This window comes from Syngnathus leptorhynchus, chromosome 18 (genome assembly GCF_054491065.1).
Source record: "Syngnathus leptorhynchus isolate UIUO chromosome 18, UIUO_Slep, whole genome shotgun sequence".
Lineage (NCBI taxonomy): Eukaryota > Metazoa > Chordata > Actinopteri > Syngnathiformes > Syngnathidae > Syngnathus > Syngnathus leptorhynchus.
The window spans coordinates 7,174,549-7,194,615 of record NC_141212.1 but is presented as its reverse complement, the minus strand read 5'-3'; the positions used below and the strand labels follow the sequence as shown (position 1 = coordinate 7,194,615).

General features: G+C 41.1%; 3 protein-coding genes across 3 annotated transcripts; 1 reads left to right on the top strand and 2 right to left on the bottom strand.

The window, feature by feature from the left end:
* Window positions 1–398: 398 nt before the first annotated feature.
* Window positions 399–5,635, bottom strand: bpnt1 (bisphosphate nucleotidase 1). Its single transcript, XM_085938326.1, has 9 exons — window positions 5,315–5,635; window positions 4,948–5,069; window positions 4,783–4,887; window positions 4,470–4,577; window positions 1,849–1,897; window positions 1,366–1,457; window positions 1,085–1,282; window positions 861–966; window positions 399–771 (listed from the first exon to the last, which is right to left on the bottom strand). The coding sequence occupies exons 2-9, from the start codon at window positions 5,065–5,067 to the stop codon at window positions 620–622; spliced, it is 930 nt and encodes a 309-aa protein (XP_085794452.1). The 5' UTR covers window positions 5,068–5,069; window positions 5,315–5,635; the 3' UTR covers window positions 399–619.
* Window positions 5,636–11,944: 6,309 nt separating this feature from the next.
* saysd1 (SAYSVFN motif domain containing 1) lies at window positions 11,945–13,193 on the bottom strand. The gene is made up of 2 exons (XM_085937991.1): window positions 12,820–13,193; window positions 11,945–12,361 (listed from the first exon to the last, which is right to left on the bottom strand). Exons 1-2 carry the CDS (start codon window positions 12,967–12,969, stop codon window positions 12,038–12,040), a joined length of 474 nt encoding a protein of 157 aa, XP_085794117.1. The 5' UTR covers window positions 12,970–13,193; the 3' UTR covers window positions 11,945–12,037.
* On the top strand, window positions 12,920–19,756 carry grcc10 (gene rich cluster, C10 gene). Its single transcript, XM_085937992.1, has 4 exons — window positions 12,920–13,231; window positions 13,634–13,698; window positions 15,698–15,874; window positions 17,009–19,756. Exons 2-4 carry the CDS (start codon window positions 13,647–13,649, stop codon window positions 17,146–17,148), a joined length of 369 nt encoding a protein of 122 aa, XP_085794118.1. The 5' UTR covers window positions 12,920–13,231; window positions 13,634–13,646; the 3' UTR covers window positions 17,149–19,756.
* The last annotated feature ends 311 nt before the right edge of the window (window positions 19,757–20,067 follow it).

Below are 20,067 nucleotides of genomic sequence, written 5' to 3'. Positions count from 1 at the left end.
AAACATAGCCGTCAGCGCGTCACTGTTATCAAAAGCAGACAGCAGCGCACACATAAACTGAATGTTTGGTGATGCAGCACAATCAGACCGACACAACATCAAATCTCAAGATTTGTATGATGAGCAAGTGGCTGACCAGGTTTTGCGCTAATTGACTAGTGGTTTGGCGATCTTGTTTACAACGCGCTCCGTAATTAATATTAAACAGCTTTCTGCGGCACAGCTAAACATCTCTCATGCACACCAGTGTGCTGCGGCACATTCGTTGGGAAACACTGGCCTAGAGAACAACAAGTTGTATCAAAAGTACTGAACCATTGAAATGTATTTGGGTAACCGAATTCCCCTGATGTTTGTTGAGTAGTGTATCTGAACAAACACAGGAAAATACGGAGAAGTACAGATTGAGAATAACAATTTATTCATCCAAATTGAGTTAACTCACTACTCTACATTAAATACAAAATACATATTAAAGAGTAAAAACTTTCTTTTGGGTGTACTGGGCATCAGCCTCATTTTTCCTTTTAAATCTTGATTAAACTGACTCTGTGGTGAAAGTACAACATATAATTTATGATATTAGCATGTGTGATGCATATGATGCTACAGACGAACGTCAGTCGGACTTGAGGGCTTGCAGCACCGACTGAGGCACTCTGCTGACGTACTGCTCGTGGTTTCTGAGCGTGGCAAGAACACCGCCAGAGTTTATGCGCTTCACATCAGCGTCATAGCGGTACGGATTATTATGCACATCTGTCAGTTTACCTGGTAGACAAAAAAAAAAAGAGAACACATTAAATTTAATGAGTGGAGCTGAATGAATGAAATACTGAGTCCAAAGTGATCTTTCATGCCTCCAACGCAGTGCAGTAGAACCTCGGGAGCACACGTGTCCCATTTCTTGGTTCCTGGACTTGCAAAGACGTAAGCGGACGCTTTTCCCTCAATAAGCTGGATGATCTGGAAATAAATACGTAACTCAGTCATAACAAATAAACACATTTTGTTGACTTGTTTATTATTCAAAACAGAAGTTGGATAAATGTTTTTTTAAAGTTGAAAGTCAAGGAGATCTTACCTTGTTTCCTGCACCACCGACTCGTAAAACCACATGAGGTTCCATGGCATTGACACAGTCTGTTATAAGCTTGCTGCTATGAGAACGGGTGGTGGTGACAATGCGTTTGTTATCCGGAACTTCTTGCAACTGAAATCCAAAGGCACCCAGGCCCAGCATTGCCCACATGGTTCTTCCCAAATGCGTCCCTGCCCCAAGCTGACAAGAGAGAAGCATCTTGAGTCAAGTGTCACCAAAAGCGAGAACCATTGGCAAGCGCGATGCTTTATTTTGGTCTGAACCTGGTAATTGTAGAAAGGCTGGTTGATGACACCTGCGATGGCTCGGCCTGCATAGGCAATTCCGATCAACACAGTCACATTATCCAGAAGACCTGAAGAACATGCAATATATTATGACTGCTAGATATTTAGAGCAAACTGATATGTATCATTAACACATACTAACTACATGATTTAACAACTCACGTAGAAACAGTAACTATTCTAAAAAAAAATAGGCATGCAAATCAAAAATTGAAATCAAGTTAGTCAAGAACAAACTAAAGTGTGAATCTAATAAATGTGTGGTCTTTAAAAAAAATACAACACAATTAATTATGATAATTAAACAATGTGTGTAATGTTCTTCCAAAGTTAAGACTTTCTAAGTGGTCATAAAAATCGCATTAAGTTTCAAGATACTGTATCTCCCACCAGTACAAATATTCACCCTTTGTTATCAATAACAAAAGGTAATAGAGTATTTGTAGAAAGTGAACTCACCTTCGGTGTACTCCTTTGTCCCATCTACTGGATCGACCCACACAACTAGCTAATATTTTGAAAAGACACAAACAGAGAAAAAAAAACCCTAAGATTGAATTAAGTTCGATATACAGCAAGAGCTGCGGGTATTTGGACAATGGCTGACTTCAAAATATAATCCACAGAACTTTTGTGACGTAAATAAATAATATTCTGAAGAAAGCTGACGTATCACCAATCAAATCATAATCAAGAGGGAAACGCAGATGTCAAAATTACAGAATAGGACGAGTGAAGTCAGTTGTATAGGGCAATGCTTTGAGAAGATAAGCAAATCAGATTTTCAAAAAATATTTTACAGTGATTAAATCAGTTACCCAAGCAACCAAACTAAACATGTTTTTCACGTGAGGACACAAGTGAAGGCAACACAATTACAAGTAACAAGTGAAGGCATGGCAAAGAATCTCCACCATATTTCACTAGAGTTATAGTGTGGTTCGTTCTACTACATCACAAAACCTCTGTTAACGTCTGAATATTTCTGGAGGGTATTTCAGTAAGCAGGTTCAACATACTCTGAGTCCATCCCTGAACTCTGAGTTGACTTACTCTGAGATGGGAGACTCAGAGTATTCAGTTCCAGAAAAACGAATCTAAGTTACCGTAATTTTCAGACTATAAGTCGCACCAGCCATAAAATGCACAATAAAGTGAAAAAAAACAACATATATAAGTCGCACCGGAGTATAAGTCGCACTTTTGGGGAAAATTTATTTGTCAAAATCCAACACCAAAAACAGACATAAACGATACGGTATGCTAACGTGACATACACACAAACGAGGAGCTGAGAACGGGCCTGACGTAACGTTCAGAGTTATTCAAGTAAGTATTACATAAATAACACGTTTATCACACCATCTGTGTCACTCCAATTCATTAAATCCATCGATCATGCTTTATGTAAACAATGCCGCGTATGCGCGGCATATGCTGACGTCGGACCCGTTGTAAGTTGCATTTATAATTATTCCAAAGACCCATATAATGATATATAAAGTATATTACAAATAACTATCATATTACAAAAATATTATCAAACCATCACTCCAAATCATTAAATCCATCGATCAAATTCCTTGTTCTTTATGTCAACAACGCCGTGCGTGCGCTGCAGAGATCTAGTATGTAACTATATTGTAGCGTTAACAAAGTACCAGGAAAGACGTGGGTTTGGTAAACGGGTCTTTATTTAACAAAACAAGAGTTCAACGAGCCAACAACTACTGAACTTCCAGCCAGAGCTCCATAAAAAGGACCGGGCGTGCGTAAAAGCCATGTCCGAGCTCCATCCACCGTCCCCGAGCGCCGGCCCCTGACTTCCATCCACGGAGGTGAAAGAGAACTCCAGTCGAGAAGGACCGGGCGTGCGTAAAAGCCATAATAGTTTTTTAAACCTTCTGTGTCACTCCAAATCATTAAATCCTTCAAACTCTTCGTCCTCCGTGTCACTGACAAACAAAGCCGCTAATGATGCCGGTAGTACCTGGGGCCCTTCGTCATCTTCGTCATCCCGTGATCGAATCCTTTGCCCTTTATGTAAACAACTGCCGCGCGGCACGGGTGATGTCACTTGCAGTTCAAATGACAGTAATCCCTTGCTACATTGCGGTTCGTTTATCGCGGTTTTACTACATCGCAGATTTTTGAATTTTGAAAATTTGTGAAAAAAAATCACATATAAGTCACTCCTGAGTATAAGTCGCCCCCCCAAACTATGACAAAAAACGCGATTTGTAGTCCGAAAATTACGGTAGTTTAAACCCCAAACAAATGTCCTCTGAGTTAATTCTACACTTCAAGGATTAATATTTGACACAAATGCATTTATGTTTTATACCTATTGTAGTCATTTAAAATGTGACGGTGAAGCCTACACAACACTCTACTAATGCGATTTTAAAATAAACGTTCAGTTCTGCTCAGCCAACAGAAAAAAAGTCAAGCATCACCGATATTATAAAGAACATGCCATTTGCAAAACAACATAGTGCTATGCATAAAGTTTGCTCTGATATTAGAGCTCGTTTGGGGTGTGTGGGAGTCAAACTCACAGTGCCGGCACACAAGAGAGACAAGTGTACCACTACACCATCAGGCATCCCTCGGCCAGGGAAGGTTATTGAGATAAACTACACTGTTCAAAGAAAGCAGTAGCATTCAAAAAGATAATCTTCAAGAAATGATAAAACATCTCATCTGGGTTGGAAGATTTTCTCACGACGTAAAGCGTTTCAAATTATAACGGCTTCCATGTCGATCGGATTTTGAATTAACGGCCAATCCATGATTGACTGCTTTCTTTGTGTGGGAGGACACAGGTTGAAATTCTGGGTCTCTTATAGTAAACCCGCCAGCAAGCAGGTTATGTTCACAGAGTAAGTTACCGCAGTAACTGACCCAGAGTTTAAGTTACCTCTATTTCTGGAACAGATAACTCAGTTTCCCCCTCATTTCAGGGTTAATTTACGCAAGAAATTTCACATAACCCGCTTTCTGGAATATCCCTCTGGGCTCACTTATACATTTAAATTATAACATGGTTGCAAATGGTTTCAAAACATACTCGTTGTTACCTCCTCCTCTTTCACTCCACTATATTCAGCCGGACAAACATGGTTAAGGATTTCTTCTGCCTGGCCGTTTTCAATCAGGTCCTCCATAACCTCCTCAGCTGGAAGTTCCTGCATGGAGCCAATTGAATAAGTTTATAAATGCATCCATTATCCATAGCGTTTGTCCTCCTCACTTGAATGAGCTGCAGTCACACATACTCTGAGTGTATTATAGCCTATGATTAATGTAACATTCAGATTATGGGAATGAGCGTAATTAGACACCGTGAGACAAGTCTTGCAAACCACGAAGACACAAAACAAATGCACTCACCTCCTCCGCAATGATAGTAATTTTAGGGAAGCGTCTGGACAGTGACGCACATATGCTCCGCTGTGCAAGTTTGTCAGCAAGTGTCTGCAGATCATGGGCCCCCTCCTTCAGGCAAAGGGGAAACAAATTAGTCTAAATTTGGACACATTTATGGACATCCCTCACCTTTTCCATTATGCCGAGTTCTCCACGGTGAAGTACGTTTCTCACTATTTCTCCAGCTTTCTCGGCCACGGTGTAAGCCGACGCCACCAAACGAAGTATAACAGCTGGACTCCCTGACATTGCTGAAGGAAGAATACGTATAGGCTATCGTACAACTCAGCAAAAAAGACACGCTAGAAGTCTGTCTATAATAGACAAGAAATTATAGACAGTCATAGTGCGGTCATTGCATTACATTTATAATAGACAACAAACGACTGACAGTTGTTCACTTTAAAGATAAGCTAGCATGCAGCAGCTGCAGAAATACTAACGATTGCTGCAGAAATACACGAGAATTAAGTAGCAAAGCAGAAGGAATACTTACTGGTGTAGGCAAATTCACAAGGAAAAGCTTTCAGTTTTGCTCAATTATCGTAAATGAATTTGAAATGGAGCCGGCAATCATTCGTCCGAGCCGGGCAAATGCACTCCGCAACAGATGGGCGTCTCTCGTGCAATGAAGTACTTTCAATCAAATAAACCACCACGATTTCTTGTTGTGAAAATCAATTATGACAGCATGATTTTTATCACGGCTGCATATCAACACTAACAATAGTGTTTGTTGCGCAATCGTCGATAAACTACACCCGGAAGTCGCCGGGGTTGCACATAATGTTGGCTCGTGAGTGAACAATTCGTTCAAAGGAAACGATTCTTTTCAGTGAACGAGACTGATCGAATCACTTATTTTTTCCGTTCATATAACTTCAACCAGTAGGTGTCAGTAATGCCCATTGAAGCTGGTGCCACGAAGAAGAAAATGACGTAACTTCCCGTTTACAACAAGTCGTGAATTGTATTTCCCGTTCACCAACGAACGAATCTGTGAGTGAACGATTCACTCACTGAGTGATTCACTCACTGAGTGATTCACTCACTGAGTGATTCACTCACTGAGTGATTCACTCACTGAGTGATTCGCATTTCCAGTTCAGCGCGAGAACGGATCAATGAGGGAACGAATCCTGGCTTTCCCGTTCGCGAACGAGTCAGTGAGTGAACTGCCTTCCTGTGTATCAACGGATCAGTCAATGAATATGTTGCGTCTCCTGGCATGAAATATGTAAGCCAGAATGTAGTAATTTACGATTTACTTATAGTAAGTCTAAAATAACACGTATGCATATATTGTTGTAATACAGTAATTTAACAATGCAGGTTATTGCCGGTCAGGATGTGAAATACTGCCACCTTGTGGTGCTATGGATGCTCCGTGTTTCAGTTCAATAAATGCTCGTGAAACTTCAATGGGTTAGGGGCCCAGTCGGTCCCAGTTAGTTCTAGTAAATAGTTTAAAACAGTGGTTTTACACGGATTCTGTGTGGAGTACTCGGTGTTGTGGGATTCACAATGGAGGACAGACTGTTTATCGACAAGCTAAGTGGACCAGACAACTGGGCTACGTGGAAATTCCAGATTGAGCATTTGGTGAAAGCTAGGAGTCTAGGGGGCATGGTAATGGAGACGTAAACATTAGCACAAGATGCTAACCCGAATTCGAGCCGAATTCGCTAAGAGGAAAGAAAAGGCGTTTTCAATGTTGGTGCTTAATGTAACTACATCTCAGCTGTACCTGATTACAAATTGCCAGTCACCTAAAGAAGCGTGGGATACGCTAAAGGGACGTTTTGAGAGAGACACTCTAGCAAATAAATAGTTTCTAAAGAAGAAGTACTTCAGTTGTGAAATGAAGGAAGGAGAAACGATAACCGAGCATTTGAAGCGCATGAAGGAATTAACAGATGAACTCAGTGCTATTGGTGCTGTAATTGAGGAGGAGGATCAGATTGTGACATTGCTAGGTAGTCTTCCACCCAACTATGCAACAATTGTCACTGCCCCGGAGACAAAGATGGACAGTTTCACTCTTCAATTCGTGCAGCAGTGCAGTAAATGCAGGCAAATGGCAGTACCAGTGTTGCGCCACATGGTGCCGCCTCTGCAATGCAAACTCAAGTGCGTGCGGAGCCACAGCCTGAGGGCATTGACAGATCGAAGTGGAAATGTTTTAAATGTGGGAAGGAGGGACATCTGAAACGAAATTGTCCAAAGTTAAAAAATAAAAATCAAACCCACAAGGCTAAACAAATGACATGTGAGGATAATGAAAATTCTAAGAGTGCAACTGAAAGTGCATTTGTTGCCAGAGAAAATCAGAATGAAAAAGTGAAACAGGTCGAATGGCTGATCGACTCTGGAGCGTCAAAACACATGACATGCTCAAAAGAAATACTGCAGGATTACCAGGAATTAACAAAGCCACAATCAGTGAAACTGGGCGATGGCAGAGTAGTGATGCACAAGGAGTCGGCAATGTAAAAATGAAAATGACTTTCAAAGTGCGTGATGTCAAACATGTCACAATGTATGATGTGCTGTATGTTCCCAAGTTGTCAGGGAATCTTTTCTCAGTGGGAGCTGCTGTGAAAAAAGGGAATACTATGCAGTTCAAGAAGACCCGGTGCTACATTCACGGAAAAGATGGAGATCTTCAAGGAATGGGAACACAACGAGCCGATGGATTATACCAGCTGGATGTGTCCCTCATACAGCAGGAAGTGCATCAGTTGCAGCCAGCCTATGGCATCAAAGACTGGGTCACTCCACCATGCTGAAGGAGCTTAAACCTCTGGTGAGTGGAATGGACATTTCTGCTGAAAAAGAGAACTTCTTCTGTGAAGCTCCTACTGCAGCTGATTCATAGTAACGTCTGTGGTCCCATGCAGACTGAATCCATAGGTGGGTCAAAGTACACTGCTCAAAAAAATTAAAGGAACTGTTTTTTATCAGGGTATGGCATGAATTCAATTACACTTTTCTGATATGGTTTTGGTCAGGCATGTGGCAGAGGGGGTTGTTAATCACTTTCAGCTGCATTGGTGTTGATGGAATTAACAACAGGTACACTAGAGGGGCAACAACGAGATGGTCCCCAAAACAGGACTGGTTTTGCAGGTGGAGGCCATTTCAAGCTCCTCCCTCTTGATCTTTTTTAACTGTTTTTCCACAAGTGTTGGCTTTAGCGAGAGTCATTATCACGACTGGAAGCATGAGGCGAGTTCTTGACCCTCCTGAAGTTGCGTAGATTGTCCAACTCCTTCAGGATGACACATCCATGCGTGCTGTTGCAAGAAGATTTGATGTGTCTCCCAGTACAATCTCCAGAGCATGGAGGAGATTCCAGGAGAAAGGCAGTTACTCTAGGAGAGCTGCACGGACCGTAGACGGTCCTCATCCCATCAGCAGGACCGATATCCGCTGCTTTGTGCAAGGAGGAACAGGTTGAGCACTCCCCGAGCCCTACAGAATGACCTTCAGCAGGCTACTGGTGTGAATGTTTTTGCCCAAACAGTCAGAAACAGACTTCACGAGGGTGGCCTCAGGGCACGACGTCCTGTAGTGTGCTCTATGCTCACTACTCAGCACCGTGGAGCTCGATTGGCATTTGCCATAGAACACCAGAATTGGCAAGTCCGCCACTGGCGCCCTATGCTTTTCTCAGATGAGAGCAGGTTTACCCTGAGCACCTGTGATTGACATGAAAGGGTCTGGAGGAGCCAAGGAGCGCGCTATGATGCCCGCAACATCATTCAGCATGACCGGTTTGGTGGTGGGTCAGTGATGGTCTGGGGAGGCATTTCCATGGAGGAACGAACAGACCTCTACAGGCTAGAGAACCGGCAGTCTGACTGCCATTAGGTATCGGGATGAAATCCTTGCACCCATGGTCAGACCCTATGCTGGTGCAGTAGGTCCTGGGTTCCTCCTGATCCACGATATTCCCGGCCTCATGTGGCAAGAGTATACAGACAGTATCTGGAGGATGAAGGAATTGACACAATTGAATGGCCATCACGATCACCTGATCTAAACCCGATAGAACACCTTTGGTAGATCATGTTTCGGTCCATCAGACGCCGCCAGGTTGCTCGTTAGACTTTGCAGGAGCTCACTGATACCCTTAGACAGATCTGGGAGGACATCCCACAAGACACCATCCGTCGTCTCATTAGGAGCATGCCGCGACGTTGTCAAGCATGCATACACGCATGTGGGGTCTACACAAGATATCGAAAAGAGTTTTGAATTGCAGAAATTGAATTTAGGCAAAATGGACGAGCCTGCCACATCATTTTTTCAATTTGATTTTTGGGGTGTCTATATACTGAGCCCTCTGTAGGCTGAAAACGTATTTCCATGAAAAGATGTGGCATCCTTTTGTTCCTGAGACATTAAACTGTCCATATCAGTATAAATATCCAACTTTTTTTTCACCATTGAAATCTGATGTGTTTTCAAAGTGTTCCTTTAATTTTTTTGAGCAGTGTACTTTGTGACATTCATTGATGACTACTCAAGATGCTGCAAGGTATACTTCATGCGGCAGAAAAGTGAAGTGCTCAACAAGTTCAAAGAATTTGAGAGAACATTCTCCAATGAGTGTGGACAAAGAGTTACAAGACTGAGAACAGACAACGGTGGGGAATGCACGTCAAAAGAATTCCAAGAATACCTGAAAGCTCAAGGCATCCACCATGAAATGTCTGTACCCCACACACCACAGCAAAACGGTGTAGCTGAAAGAAAAAATCGGACTTTAGTTGAAACAGCAAGGAGTATGCTGTTTCATGCAAAGATGCCAAACATGTATTGGGCAGAGGTTGTAGCAACAGCAGCCTGTGTGCAGAACAGGTTGCCCACATCACTTCTAAACCAACAGTCATCATATATATATATGTATATGTATGTATATGTATATGTATGTGTGTGTGTGTATGTATATATATATATATATATATATATATATATATATATATATATATATGCCTAGATATTGTTATCCAATATATCGACTGCAGTTTCACATTAGATTGCTGGTTTGAGATGTACTTTTATTATTATTATTATTGTTATTATTATTATGATAAACATTTATGTTATAACTTGTCTGGTGTTTTATTCCTTGTGATAATATTCGCCAATCAAAACAGAAAAATCTGGCATTTGGTTCACTGCTTTATATGATATATGTGTTTTACCTTGTTATATGAACTCGTGTCCCTCAAATTTACAAATGTCGGCATAACTTTTTTTCAACCTTTTATTCAAACACAAACACATTCGATATAATAACACCATCAACTACAAGGCAACAAATACAAAATTAAAACATCAATGTCGGCATAACGTGTGACGACTGACGATGTCATAGCGGCAATGCTGTCTGTGACTGTTGTGAATCTTCGCGAACGACCAATCAGCAGCGAGTAGTAGATGGAGGACGGACTTTACGAGTAGGTATCGTATTTTTCCGTTCACGAACGAGTCAGTGACGCAATTTCCCGTTCACGACCGGGTGAGACACTTGCCAACGGATCAGTGTGTAGGTGTTGTATTATAGAAAGAAATGTGTTAATTACGCGAGCCAATTATTATTATATATAATATTTTTTTTTGGGGGGGGGGGTTGTTGTATTGTTTGATGTGTATGGGTTGTTTCCACTGGATGTAAAAAAAAAAAAAAAAAGCCGAATCAGTGTGTGTGTGTGTGTGTGGGGGGGGGGGGGGGGGGGATTCATTGAACGATTCGTTTGTACGAAACTTTTGAGTGAACTGATTCTAAAGATTCAGTTCACCTAAACGAACTGGAATGCACATCACTAGGTACACAATCTTGTGTGCCGACACCGTGGGTTCAATTCCCGCATTGACGGTGTAAATGTGTGTATGGAGGATATGCACGTGACGTCACAGACAGGTTTTGTGCTCTATTTGGTTACCCGTGAGATTTCGTTCCCCCTGCCGCGGGAGCGCGCACGCCTTGTTTGGAAAGCGAAAAACCGATGCCGTACGATGTCGTACAGCGTCAGCTCTATGTTGTTTTCAATAAAAACATGAAGAACTCACGTTTGCGTCAGTCAATTTAAATTTTTAGCAAGGATTATTCTCATTTGATGTCTTTTAAGTTAATTCGCGTTCTGCCGTTGAAGCGGGTTGCATTCATAGACCAGTCGTACAGACGGAACACTTATTCACTTCACCAAAAAGCAACGATATAATTACGTGAGCTTTTTGGATAAACCTCAATGCAAAGAAATTCCTCTTTTTGGGTACCGTTACATGCTACAAGGACCATATATTACAAAGGAGACTTTATCATAATTGTAATCATCATTCATCCATCAATTTTATTACTCAGGTATTTTCAAAGCAAATTAATATTGTAGAATTTATTAATTTGCTTTAAAATGACAGCACAATATAATTAAAAACTGACACTATAGCAATGTCAAACGTGTTCATTTAAGAAAAAGCCACACACGTTTTGTGATCAAATCTTTCATAACTAGAATGATTTGAGTGAATTGATTTGAATGAATAATTGAGAAGAAATGTCAGTTTTGAAGGCTCCTTTTGTCCGATCTGGACGTCAGTGCATAAAATAAAAACCAAACCGTTCGTGAAATCGGGTATGTCTTACGCGTTTAGTACGTAAAAATGCAACATGGCCTCTGGTGGACATTTGATGAACTTCAATTCCCCATTCCATCCATCCATCCATTTTCTGAACCGCTTAGTCCCCACGGGGGTCGCGGCCGTGCTGGACAGCTGGCGGGGGACACCCTGAACAGGTTGCCAGCCAATTGCAGGGCACAAAGAGACGAACAACCATCCACACTCACACCTAGGGGAAATTTGGAGTGCTCAATCGGCCTACCAAGCATGTTTTTCGTGATGTGGGAGGAAACCAGAGAAAACCCACATGGGCTCGGGGAGAACATGCAAACTCCACACAGGGAGGGTCGGAGGTGGAATCGAACCCCCACCCTCCTAACTGTGAGGCGGACGTGCTACCCAGTGCGCCACCGAGCCACCTTCCCCATTCTATAAACCTAGAAAAATTTATTTTAAGCGTCTCTCCTTTCTGCAAAAATGACACATATTACGGAAATGTGAAACAGTAATTTAAATAGCAGCCAACAGAAAATGACATTCAATGACATTACTATTTCAAGTCAAGATTCAAGGGCTATATATATGCATTTCATCTATTTGCAAGGGGTCTATAGCCCATTTCTGCTTCCATCTGCTCTGCAGTGAGAGCGCCCGGCAGCGGGTCACAGTTCGGATTGAAGACGGAATATGCGCTCATCTCCTCAGGCTCCCGATCCTCCGGGTCACGAAGTCCCTCGTACATCCAGTAGAAAAGGGAGATGACGAAAAATGCCCAACCAAACTCCAGCTCCACAAACAAGCCGAGCAGCATCACCCAGATCAGGACTTTGAGTAGGGTGATGTTGGAGAAGTCAAATCTTCTTGAGGACAGCCATCTACCCCACGAGCTATCCAGCATCCAGTCGCCACAGGCCTGTGGGAACACAAGAATCCTCATATTTCAGTCTTTCAACAGTAAATATTCAGATTTTTGCAGTCCTTCGACAGCAAATTGATTATTATTGCATTGTTTCGAAGTAAGACATTTGCTTTTAATTTGGTAAACAATGATCAATATTTATGCCAATTAACTGACAAGGTACTGATCAAACCAGCAACTGAATCGTTTACTGCGCTATCAGTCTCAAATAATGACAACCAAAGCTTGTTTAGCTATGGAGAGCGAAGTACAGGCAAGTTTGGGGTACCCTGTCGCCATAGTAGCAAAATGTTTGAGTACGGAGTTCAACAAGGGAGGAAAGTGTGTAAAATTCCTTATCCTTGGTTTATTTTGACACAAGTATAAGGTCCTATTATTTGTGAAGAACTACTTGGACTGCTTGAAACGCTTTAAAAACACAATGCACAAGATTTAAAGGGACAATTATTCACCTCATCTTGGGAGCTCCGGTTTGAATTTTGCCCATCAAATGGAGTTGACGCCGCTTCCGCGATTGTTGGGGGAATACCGGTGCCTTGCTCCCGACCGGAACTCCTCTTAGACTGTCGCCGAGCCCTGAAATCTGCAAGCTTCCGCTCCATTGGGAAAATAAACTGTCACGGTTTTGCCAGCAGACGCTGAACTTCATCCATCAAGCCCGTCGACACCTTCAACGTTCAAATGTGCTTTGACTGCCACGTATCTACGTCTTAGTGACATTTCCGTGTGACCACTCTGACGTTGTTTACTTTAGCCTGCTCGTTTGCCTGAAAGCAGAACTTGCTGTCGTAAAACGCCTGTCGCTGATCTGTACCGTCGTCGCACGAAGCTATTTTGCTTGCTTTGTTTGTTTTCATCGTTGTGGTGAGTTGGATACTAAAATGCTACATTTGCATTTTTGTTTTAAATGTATTTGATATAAGTTGTATGCTTAAATTATCATGTGTTTTTTGAAGAATTTGGGGTTAACGAGGCATCGTTGATACGTCAACTCCAACCACACCTAATTCATGTCAACTGTTTCTCACTATTTGATTTATAAAGATCAATTTTACACAATGACTTTAGTTTGCTTTAGTCTGACGTATGGCAGTCATCAAGCATGATAGATACGTGATGTGACGTTTGCACGGAACAGATGACAACTCGATACCGTCGTTAACCTTAAGATATCGACCGAATTCAATCGAAATGACTGCTTCTCCTTTTACATCGGGTATGATGTGTGCAACAATACACAATTATTGCAATCGCGTGTTCTGTCAGTCTCTTTCCAGACATGGCCTCTGCACCAGCACAGCAGCCTACCCTGACTGTGGAGCAGACAAGGGGTAAGTAATAAGTTCATTCATTCATTCATTCATTCATTCATTCATTCAGACAGACAGACAGACAGACAGTCAGACCGAGTGAGTGAGTGAGTGAGTGAGTGAGTGAGTGAGTGAGTGAGTGAGTGAAGTGAGTGAGTGAGTGAGTGAGTGAAGTGAGTGAGTGAGTGAGTGAGTGAGTGAGTGAGTGAGTGAGTGAGTGAGTGAGTGAGTGAGTGAGTGAGTGAGGTTGTTCCACTTCAGTGAGGTATGCATTACTGCAGTGTTTCCCAATCACTGTGCCGCGGCCGTGAGCGATGTTCAGCTGGGCCGTGGGAAATTGTCCAATATTAATTATGGAGCGCATTGTAAATAGGATTGCCAAATCACTGGTCAGTTAGCGCAAGGCCTTGTGAGCCACTTGCTAATCGTGCATGCGTGGCAAATCGGAGAAACTTGACATTTCATGTTGTGTCGGTCTGATTGTATTGCATCGGCACATATTCAGTTTGTGTGTGTTGTTGTGTGCTTTTACTAACAGTGACACTATGACGGCTGTGGTGCGTTTGTGGTCCCATGAAAATCAGAGCCTTCAGTTCAACCGGAGAACCTGGATTGGTTATTTTTCACATACCGTAATTTTCAGACTAAGTCGCATTTCTTTTTCATAGTTTGGGTGAGGGGGGGGCGACTTATACTCAGGAGCGACTCGTATGTGATTTTTTTTCACACATTTTCAAAATTCAAAAATCTGCGATGTAGTGAAACCGCGATAAACGAACCGCGATGTAGCAAGGGATTACTGTAATTTGAACTGCAAGTGACGTCACCGGTGCCGCGCGGCGGTTGTTAACATAAAGGACAAATGATTCTATCACGGAAAGACGAAGATGACGAAGGGCCCCACGTTTGAAGGATTTAATGATTTGAAGTGACACAAGGTTTGAAAAACTTATTTATGTTATGTTATAGTTATTTCATATACTTTATTTCGTGTAGCAACTTATATATGTTTTTATCGTTACAGTTCAGCAGTGGTTGGCTCGTTGAACTCTTGTTTTGTTAAATATTGTTGTTATATGATAGTTATTTGAAATATATTTTATATATCGTTATATGGGTCTGTGGAATAATTAGAAATGCAACTTACAACGAGTCCGACGTCAGCGGCGCAGCACATATGCGGCATTGTTTACATAAAGGACGATCGGTGGATTTAATGAATTGAGAGTGACACAGATGGTTTGATAAACATCTTATTTATGTAATACTTATTTGAATAACTCTGAATGTTACGTCAGGCCCGTTCTCAGCTCCCCGTTTGTGTATATGTCACGTTAGCATACCGTATCGTTTAGCCTGTTGTTGCTGGTTCATGTCTGGTCTTGGTGTTGGATTTTGACAAATAAATTTGCCCCAAAAGTGCGACTTATACTCTGGTGCGACTTATATATGTTTTTTTCACTTTATTGTGCATTTTATGGCTGGTGCAATTTATACTCCGGAGCAATTTATAATCCGAAAATTACAGTACATAAAATACACAGTCAAGTCGAGACACCTGGACTGTGATAGCCACTCAGCTGCTGTCAGAACAGCAGAGCGTCTTTAAAAGTGACTTTGTTCTTATTGTTGCAATATTTATAGACCTAGTCTAAAACAGTAAAGAAAATCACGTTGATTCTTTTGGATTTTAATCACAATCACTTTAAAGAGTTTATTTCTAAAACCTTTTTAAAAAACTGTCACTTTTATTTTAAAAAAGGAATACAATTTAAAGAATATTTAGTATTTATTTTTATTAAATTATTCAACTCTCCATACATATATAGGAATAGGACTTTACGTCTTTCGTTGTAATATAACAAATTTTAATAGAAGCTTAACAGATTTTTTTGGCGGTGTGCCGCAAGATTTTTTCCAATGAAAAGGTGTGCCGTGAATGAAAAAAGGTTGGAAACCACTGCATTACTGAGGCATAGTAAATTTCTATTGTAAGGTCAGGTATGTGTTTGTGTCCTAGTGGTACTCAGCGAGGTGATACAGGCTTTCTCTGTTCCGGAAAACGTGGTGAGGATGGAAGAGGCGCGGGAGAGCGCATGCAACGACATGGGCAAGATGCTGCAGCTGGTACTCCCCGTGGCCACGCTAATTCAACAGGAAGTCATCAAAGCATATGGCTTCACCAATGAAGGAGAAGGTGACATCAAAATGCAGGTGGTCCTCGGTGTACGATGTTATGATGTATGCGGCAATGCAAACCAAATTTCGGTCCAAGTCAGACCAATAATAAAATGAAACAGTACAGTAATTAAAAAAAAGCCTTATGCTTGGTAGCCAAAATGAAAGGCAAAAAGTTCACAATGATAAAACATGCAAGAGAGAGCGCGAAAGCGAGATAGAGACGACGCTTACCAAACCCACGTCTTTCCTGGTACTTTGTTAACGCTACAATATCGTTATATACTAGATCTCTGCAGCGCACGCGCGGCGTTGTTGACATAAAGAACGAGGAGTTTGATCGATGGATTTAATGATTTGTAGTGACACAGATGGTTTGATAATATTGTTGTAATATGATATTCATTTGCAATATACTTTATATATCGTTATATGGGTCTGTGGAATAATTAGAAATGCAACTTACAACGGGTCCGACGTCAGCATATGAGGGGCATACGCGGCATTGTTTACATAAAGCACGATCAATGGATTTAATTAATTGGAGTGATACAGATGGTTTAATAAACGTGTTATTTATGTAATACTTACTTGAATAACTCTGAATGTTACGTCAGGTCCGTTCTCAGCTCCTCGTCTGTGTATATGTCACGTTAGCATACCGTATCGTTTAGCCTGTTGTTGCTGGTTCATGTCTGTTTTTGGTGTTGGATTTTGACAAATAAATTTGCCCCAAAAGTGCGACTTATACTCCGGTGCGACTTATATATGTTGTTTTTTTTCACTTTATTGTGCATTTTATGGCTGGTGCGACTTATACTCCGGAGTGACTTATAGTCCGAAAATTACGGTATATATATATAAAAACGCGAAACAACGCGACCCGAGTCCGTTGTAAACCGAGGACCCCCTGAAATTGAAAACACATGACATACTAGTTCTACAGGCCCATTATGTGAGGCTTGAAGTTGGAATGTTGTGGATTGGTCAAGAAAGACAAAGAAAGGGGTATAAAATTGGAAATTCTGTGAAAATGTGGTCATGTTTGGGTTAGGGTTTGGGTAAAGTCTGAATAATTTGGATTTATAGAGAAATTTCAAAGTAGTCAAGTGTCCAAACAGTGTTTTAACCTCAGATCTTAATCTCATTTAAGGTGTCCTGAAGTTTGCCAGATTGGTCAAGATGTATGAAACCCAGGATCCTGAAATAGCAGCCATGTCAGCCAAACTCAAGTCTCTCCTCCTCCCACCTCTGTCCACACCACCCATAGGTGCCGCCATTCCAGCCTCATAAGAATGATAAGTAATCCAGAGGATCAGTTTCAATGTCACTTTCTTTGAAAGGATACATTATGAAGAACTTGTGTGACACCATTGTCATTTCATGAAGTGTGTGTGTGTGTTTATATATATATATATATATATATATATATATATATATATATATATATATATATATATATATATATATATATATATATACCGTAATTTTTGGACTATAAATCGCTCCGTTGTATAAATCGCACCAGCCATAAAATGCACAATAAAGTGAAAAAAAAACATATATAAGTCGCACCGGAGTATAAGTCGCACTTTTGGGGCAAATTCATTTGTCAAAATCCAACACCAAAAACAGACATGAACCAGCAACAACAGGCTAAACGATACGGTATGCTAACGTGACATATACACAAACGAGGAGCTGAGAACGGGCCTGATGTAACATTCAGAGTTATTCAAGTAAGTATTACATAAATAACACGTTTATCAAACCATCTGTGTCACTCCAATTCATTAAATCCAACGATCGTGCTTTATTCCCATATAACGACATATAAAGTATCTTTCAAATAACTATCATATTACAACAATATTATCAAACCATCTGTGTCACTCCAAATCATTAAATCCATCGATCAAATGCCTTGTTCTTTGTGAACAACGCCGCGCATGCGCTGCAGAGATCTAGTATATAACTATGTTGTAGCGTTAACAAAGTACCAGGAAAGACGTGGGTTTATATAACAATATTATCACACCATCTGTGTCGCTCCAAATCATTAAATCCATTTATCAAATTCCTCGTTCTTTATGTCAACAACGCCGCGCGTGCGCTGCAGAGATCTAGTATATAACTATATTGTAGTGTTAACAAAGTACCAGGAAAGACGTGGGTTTATATAACAACAATATTATCAAACCATCTGTGTCACTCCAAATCATTAAATCCAGCCATCAAATTCCTTGTTCTTTATGTCAACAACGCCGCGCGTGCGCTGCAGAGATCTAAGTGTATAACTATGTTGTAGTGTTAACAAAATACCAGGAAAGACGTGGGTTTATATAACAACAATATTATCAAACCATCTTTGTCACTCCAAATCATTAAATCCATCGATGAAATTCCTCGTTCTTTATGTCAACAACGCCGCGCGTGCGCTGCAGAGATCTATTATATAACTATATTGTAGCGTAAACAAAGTACCAGGAAAGACGTGGGTTTATATAAACAATATTATCAAACCATCTGTGTCACTCCAAATCATTAAATCCATCGATCAAATTCCTCGTTCTTTGTCAACAACCCCGCGCGTGCGCTGCAGAGATCTAGTATATAACTATGTTGTAGTGTTAACAAAGTAATAGGAAAGACGTGGGTTTATAAAACAACAATATTATCAAACCATCTGTGTCACTCCAAATCATTAAATTTATCGATCAAATTCCTCGTTCTTTATGTCAACAACGCCGCGCGTGCGCTGCAGAAATCTAGTATATAACTATATTGTAGCGTTAACAAAGTACCAGGAAAGACGTGGGTTTATATAACAACATCCCGCCCAAACTATGACAAAAAACGCGACTTATAGTCCGAAAATTACGGTATATATATCACCATATATTCTCTCTCACACACACACACACACACACACACACACACACACACACACACACACACACACACACACACACACACACACACTATGGGGTTTGTTGTATTTATCACGTTTTCATGAACTCAGTTTCCACATGATTTTGTATACCATGCCATATGCGAATAAATGTCATTGTTTTTATGCATTCTGAGGGTGTCTTTAACACAACTGTGCACACAGTCAAACATGAGTGAATCTAAAATCCACCCCCATCCTTTATACGTATGTCATATTGTTTTTGTTTATCAGACAGCAGCTTTCACGTGTGCACCCAATTGAATTTAATTCATAATACCGTAATTTTCGGACTATAAGTCGCGTTTTTTGTCATAGTTTGGGGGGGGCAAGCGACTTCTACTCAGGAGCGACTTATATGTGATTTTTTATTTTTACAAATTTTAAAAATTCTAAAATCTGCGATGTAGTGAAACCGCGATAAACGAACCGCGATGTAGCAAGGGATTACTGTCATTTGAACTGCACGTCACCCGTGCCGCGCGGCGGTTGTTTACATAAAGGGCAAAGGATTCGATCACGGGATGACGAAGATGACGAAGGGCCCCACATACTACCGGCATCATTAGCGGCTTTGTTTGTAAGTGACCAGGAGGACGAAGAGTTTGAAGGATTTAATGATTTGGAGTGACACAGAACGTTTGAAAATTTATTATGGCTTTTACGCATGCCCGGTCCTTCTCGACGAGAGCTCTCTTTCACCTCCGTGGATGGAAGTCGGGGGCCGGCGCTCGGCCGGGTGGCTGTCCGGGGATGGTGGATGGGGCTCGGACATGGCTTTTACGCACGCCCGGTCCTATTTATGGAGCTCTCTTTCACCTCCGTGGACGGAGGTTCAGTAGTTGTTGGCTCGTTGAACTCTTGTTTTGTTAAATAAAGAGCCGTTTACCAAACCCACGTCTTTCCTGGTACTTTGTTAACGCTCCAATATAGTTATGTATATACTAGATCTCTGCAGCGCACGCGCGGCGTTGTTGACATAAAGAACAAGGAATTTGATTGATGGATTTAATGATTTGGAGTGACACAGACGGTTTGATAATATTGTTTCAATATGATCGTTATTTGAAATATACTTTATATATATCGTTATATGGGTCTTTGGAATAATTAGAAATGCAACTTACAACGGGTCCGACGTCAGCATATGCGGCGCATACGCGGCATTGTTTACATAAAGCACGATCGACGGATTTAATGAATTGGAGTGACACAGATGGTTTGATAAACGTGTTATTTATGTAATACTTACTTGAATATCT

Coding starts and splice junctions, on each gene's coding strand:
- grcc10 (XM_085937992.1), top strand. CDS start 13,647: ATGGCCTCTGCACCAGCACAGCAGCCTACCCTGACTGTGGAGCAGACA. Junction 13,699..15,697: donor GACTGTGGAGCAGACAAGGG/GTAAGTAATAAG, acceptor TTTGTGTCCTAG/TGGTACTCAGCGAGGTGATA. Junction 15,875..17,008: donor CTTCACCAATGAAGGAGAAG/GTGACATCAAAA, acceptor ATCTCATTTAAG/GTGTCCTGAAGTTTGCCAGA.
- bpnt1 (XM_085938326.1), bottom strand. CDS start 5,067: ATGTCAGGGAGTCCAGCTGTTATACTTCGTTTGGTGGCGTCGGCTTAC. Junction 4,578..4,782: donor TTACTATCATTGCGGAGGAG/GTGAGTGCATTT, acceptor GGCTCCATGCAG/GAACTTCCAGCTGAGGAGGT. Junction 772..860: donor TCTACTGCACTGCGTTGGAG/GCATGAAAGATC, acceptor TTTGTCTACCAG/GTAAACTGACAGATGTGCAT.
- saysd1 (XM_085937991.1), bottom strand. CDS start 12,969: ATGGAGCGGAAGCTTGCAGATTTCAGGGCTCGGCGACAGTCTAAGAGG. Junction 12,362..12,819: donor ACCGGAGCTCCCAAGATGAG/GTGAATAATTGT, acceptor GTGTTCCCACAG/GCCTGTGGCGACTGGATGCT.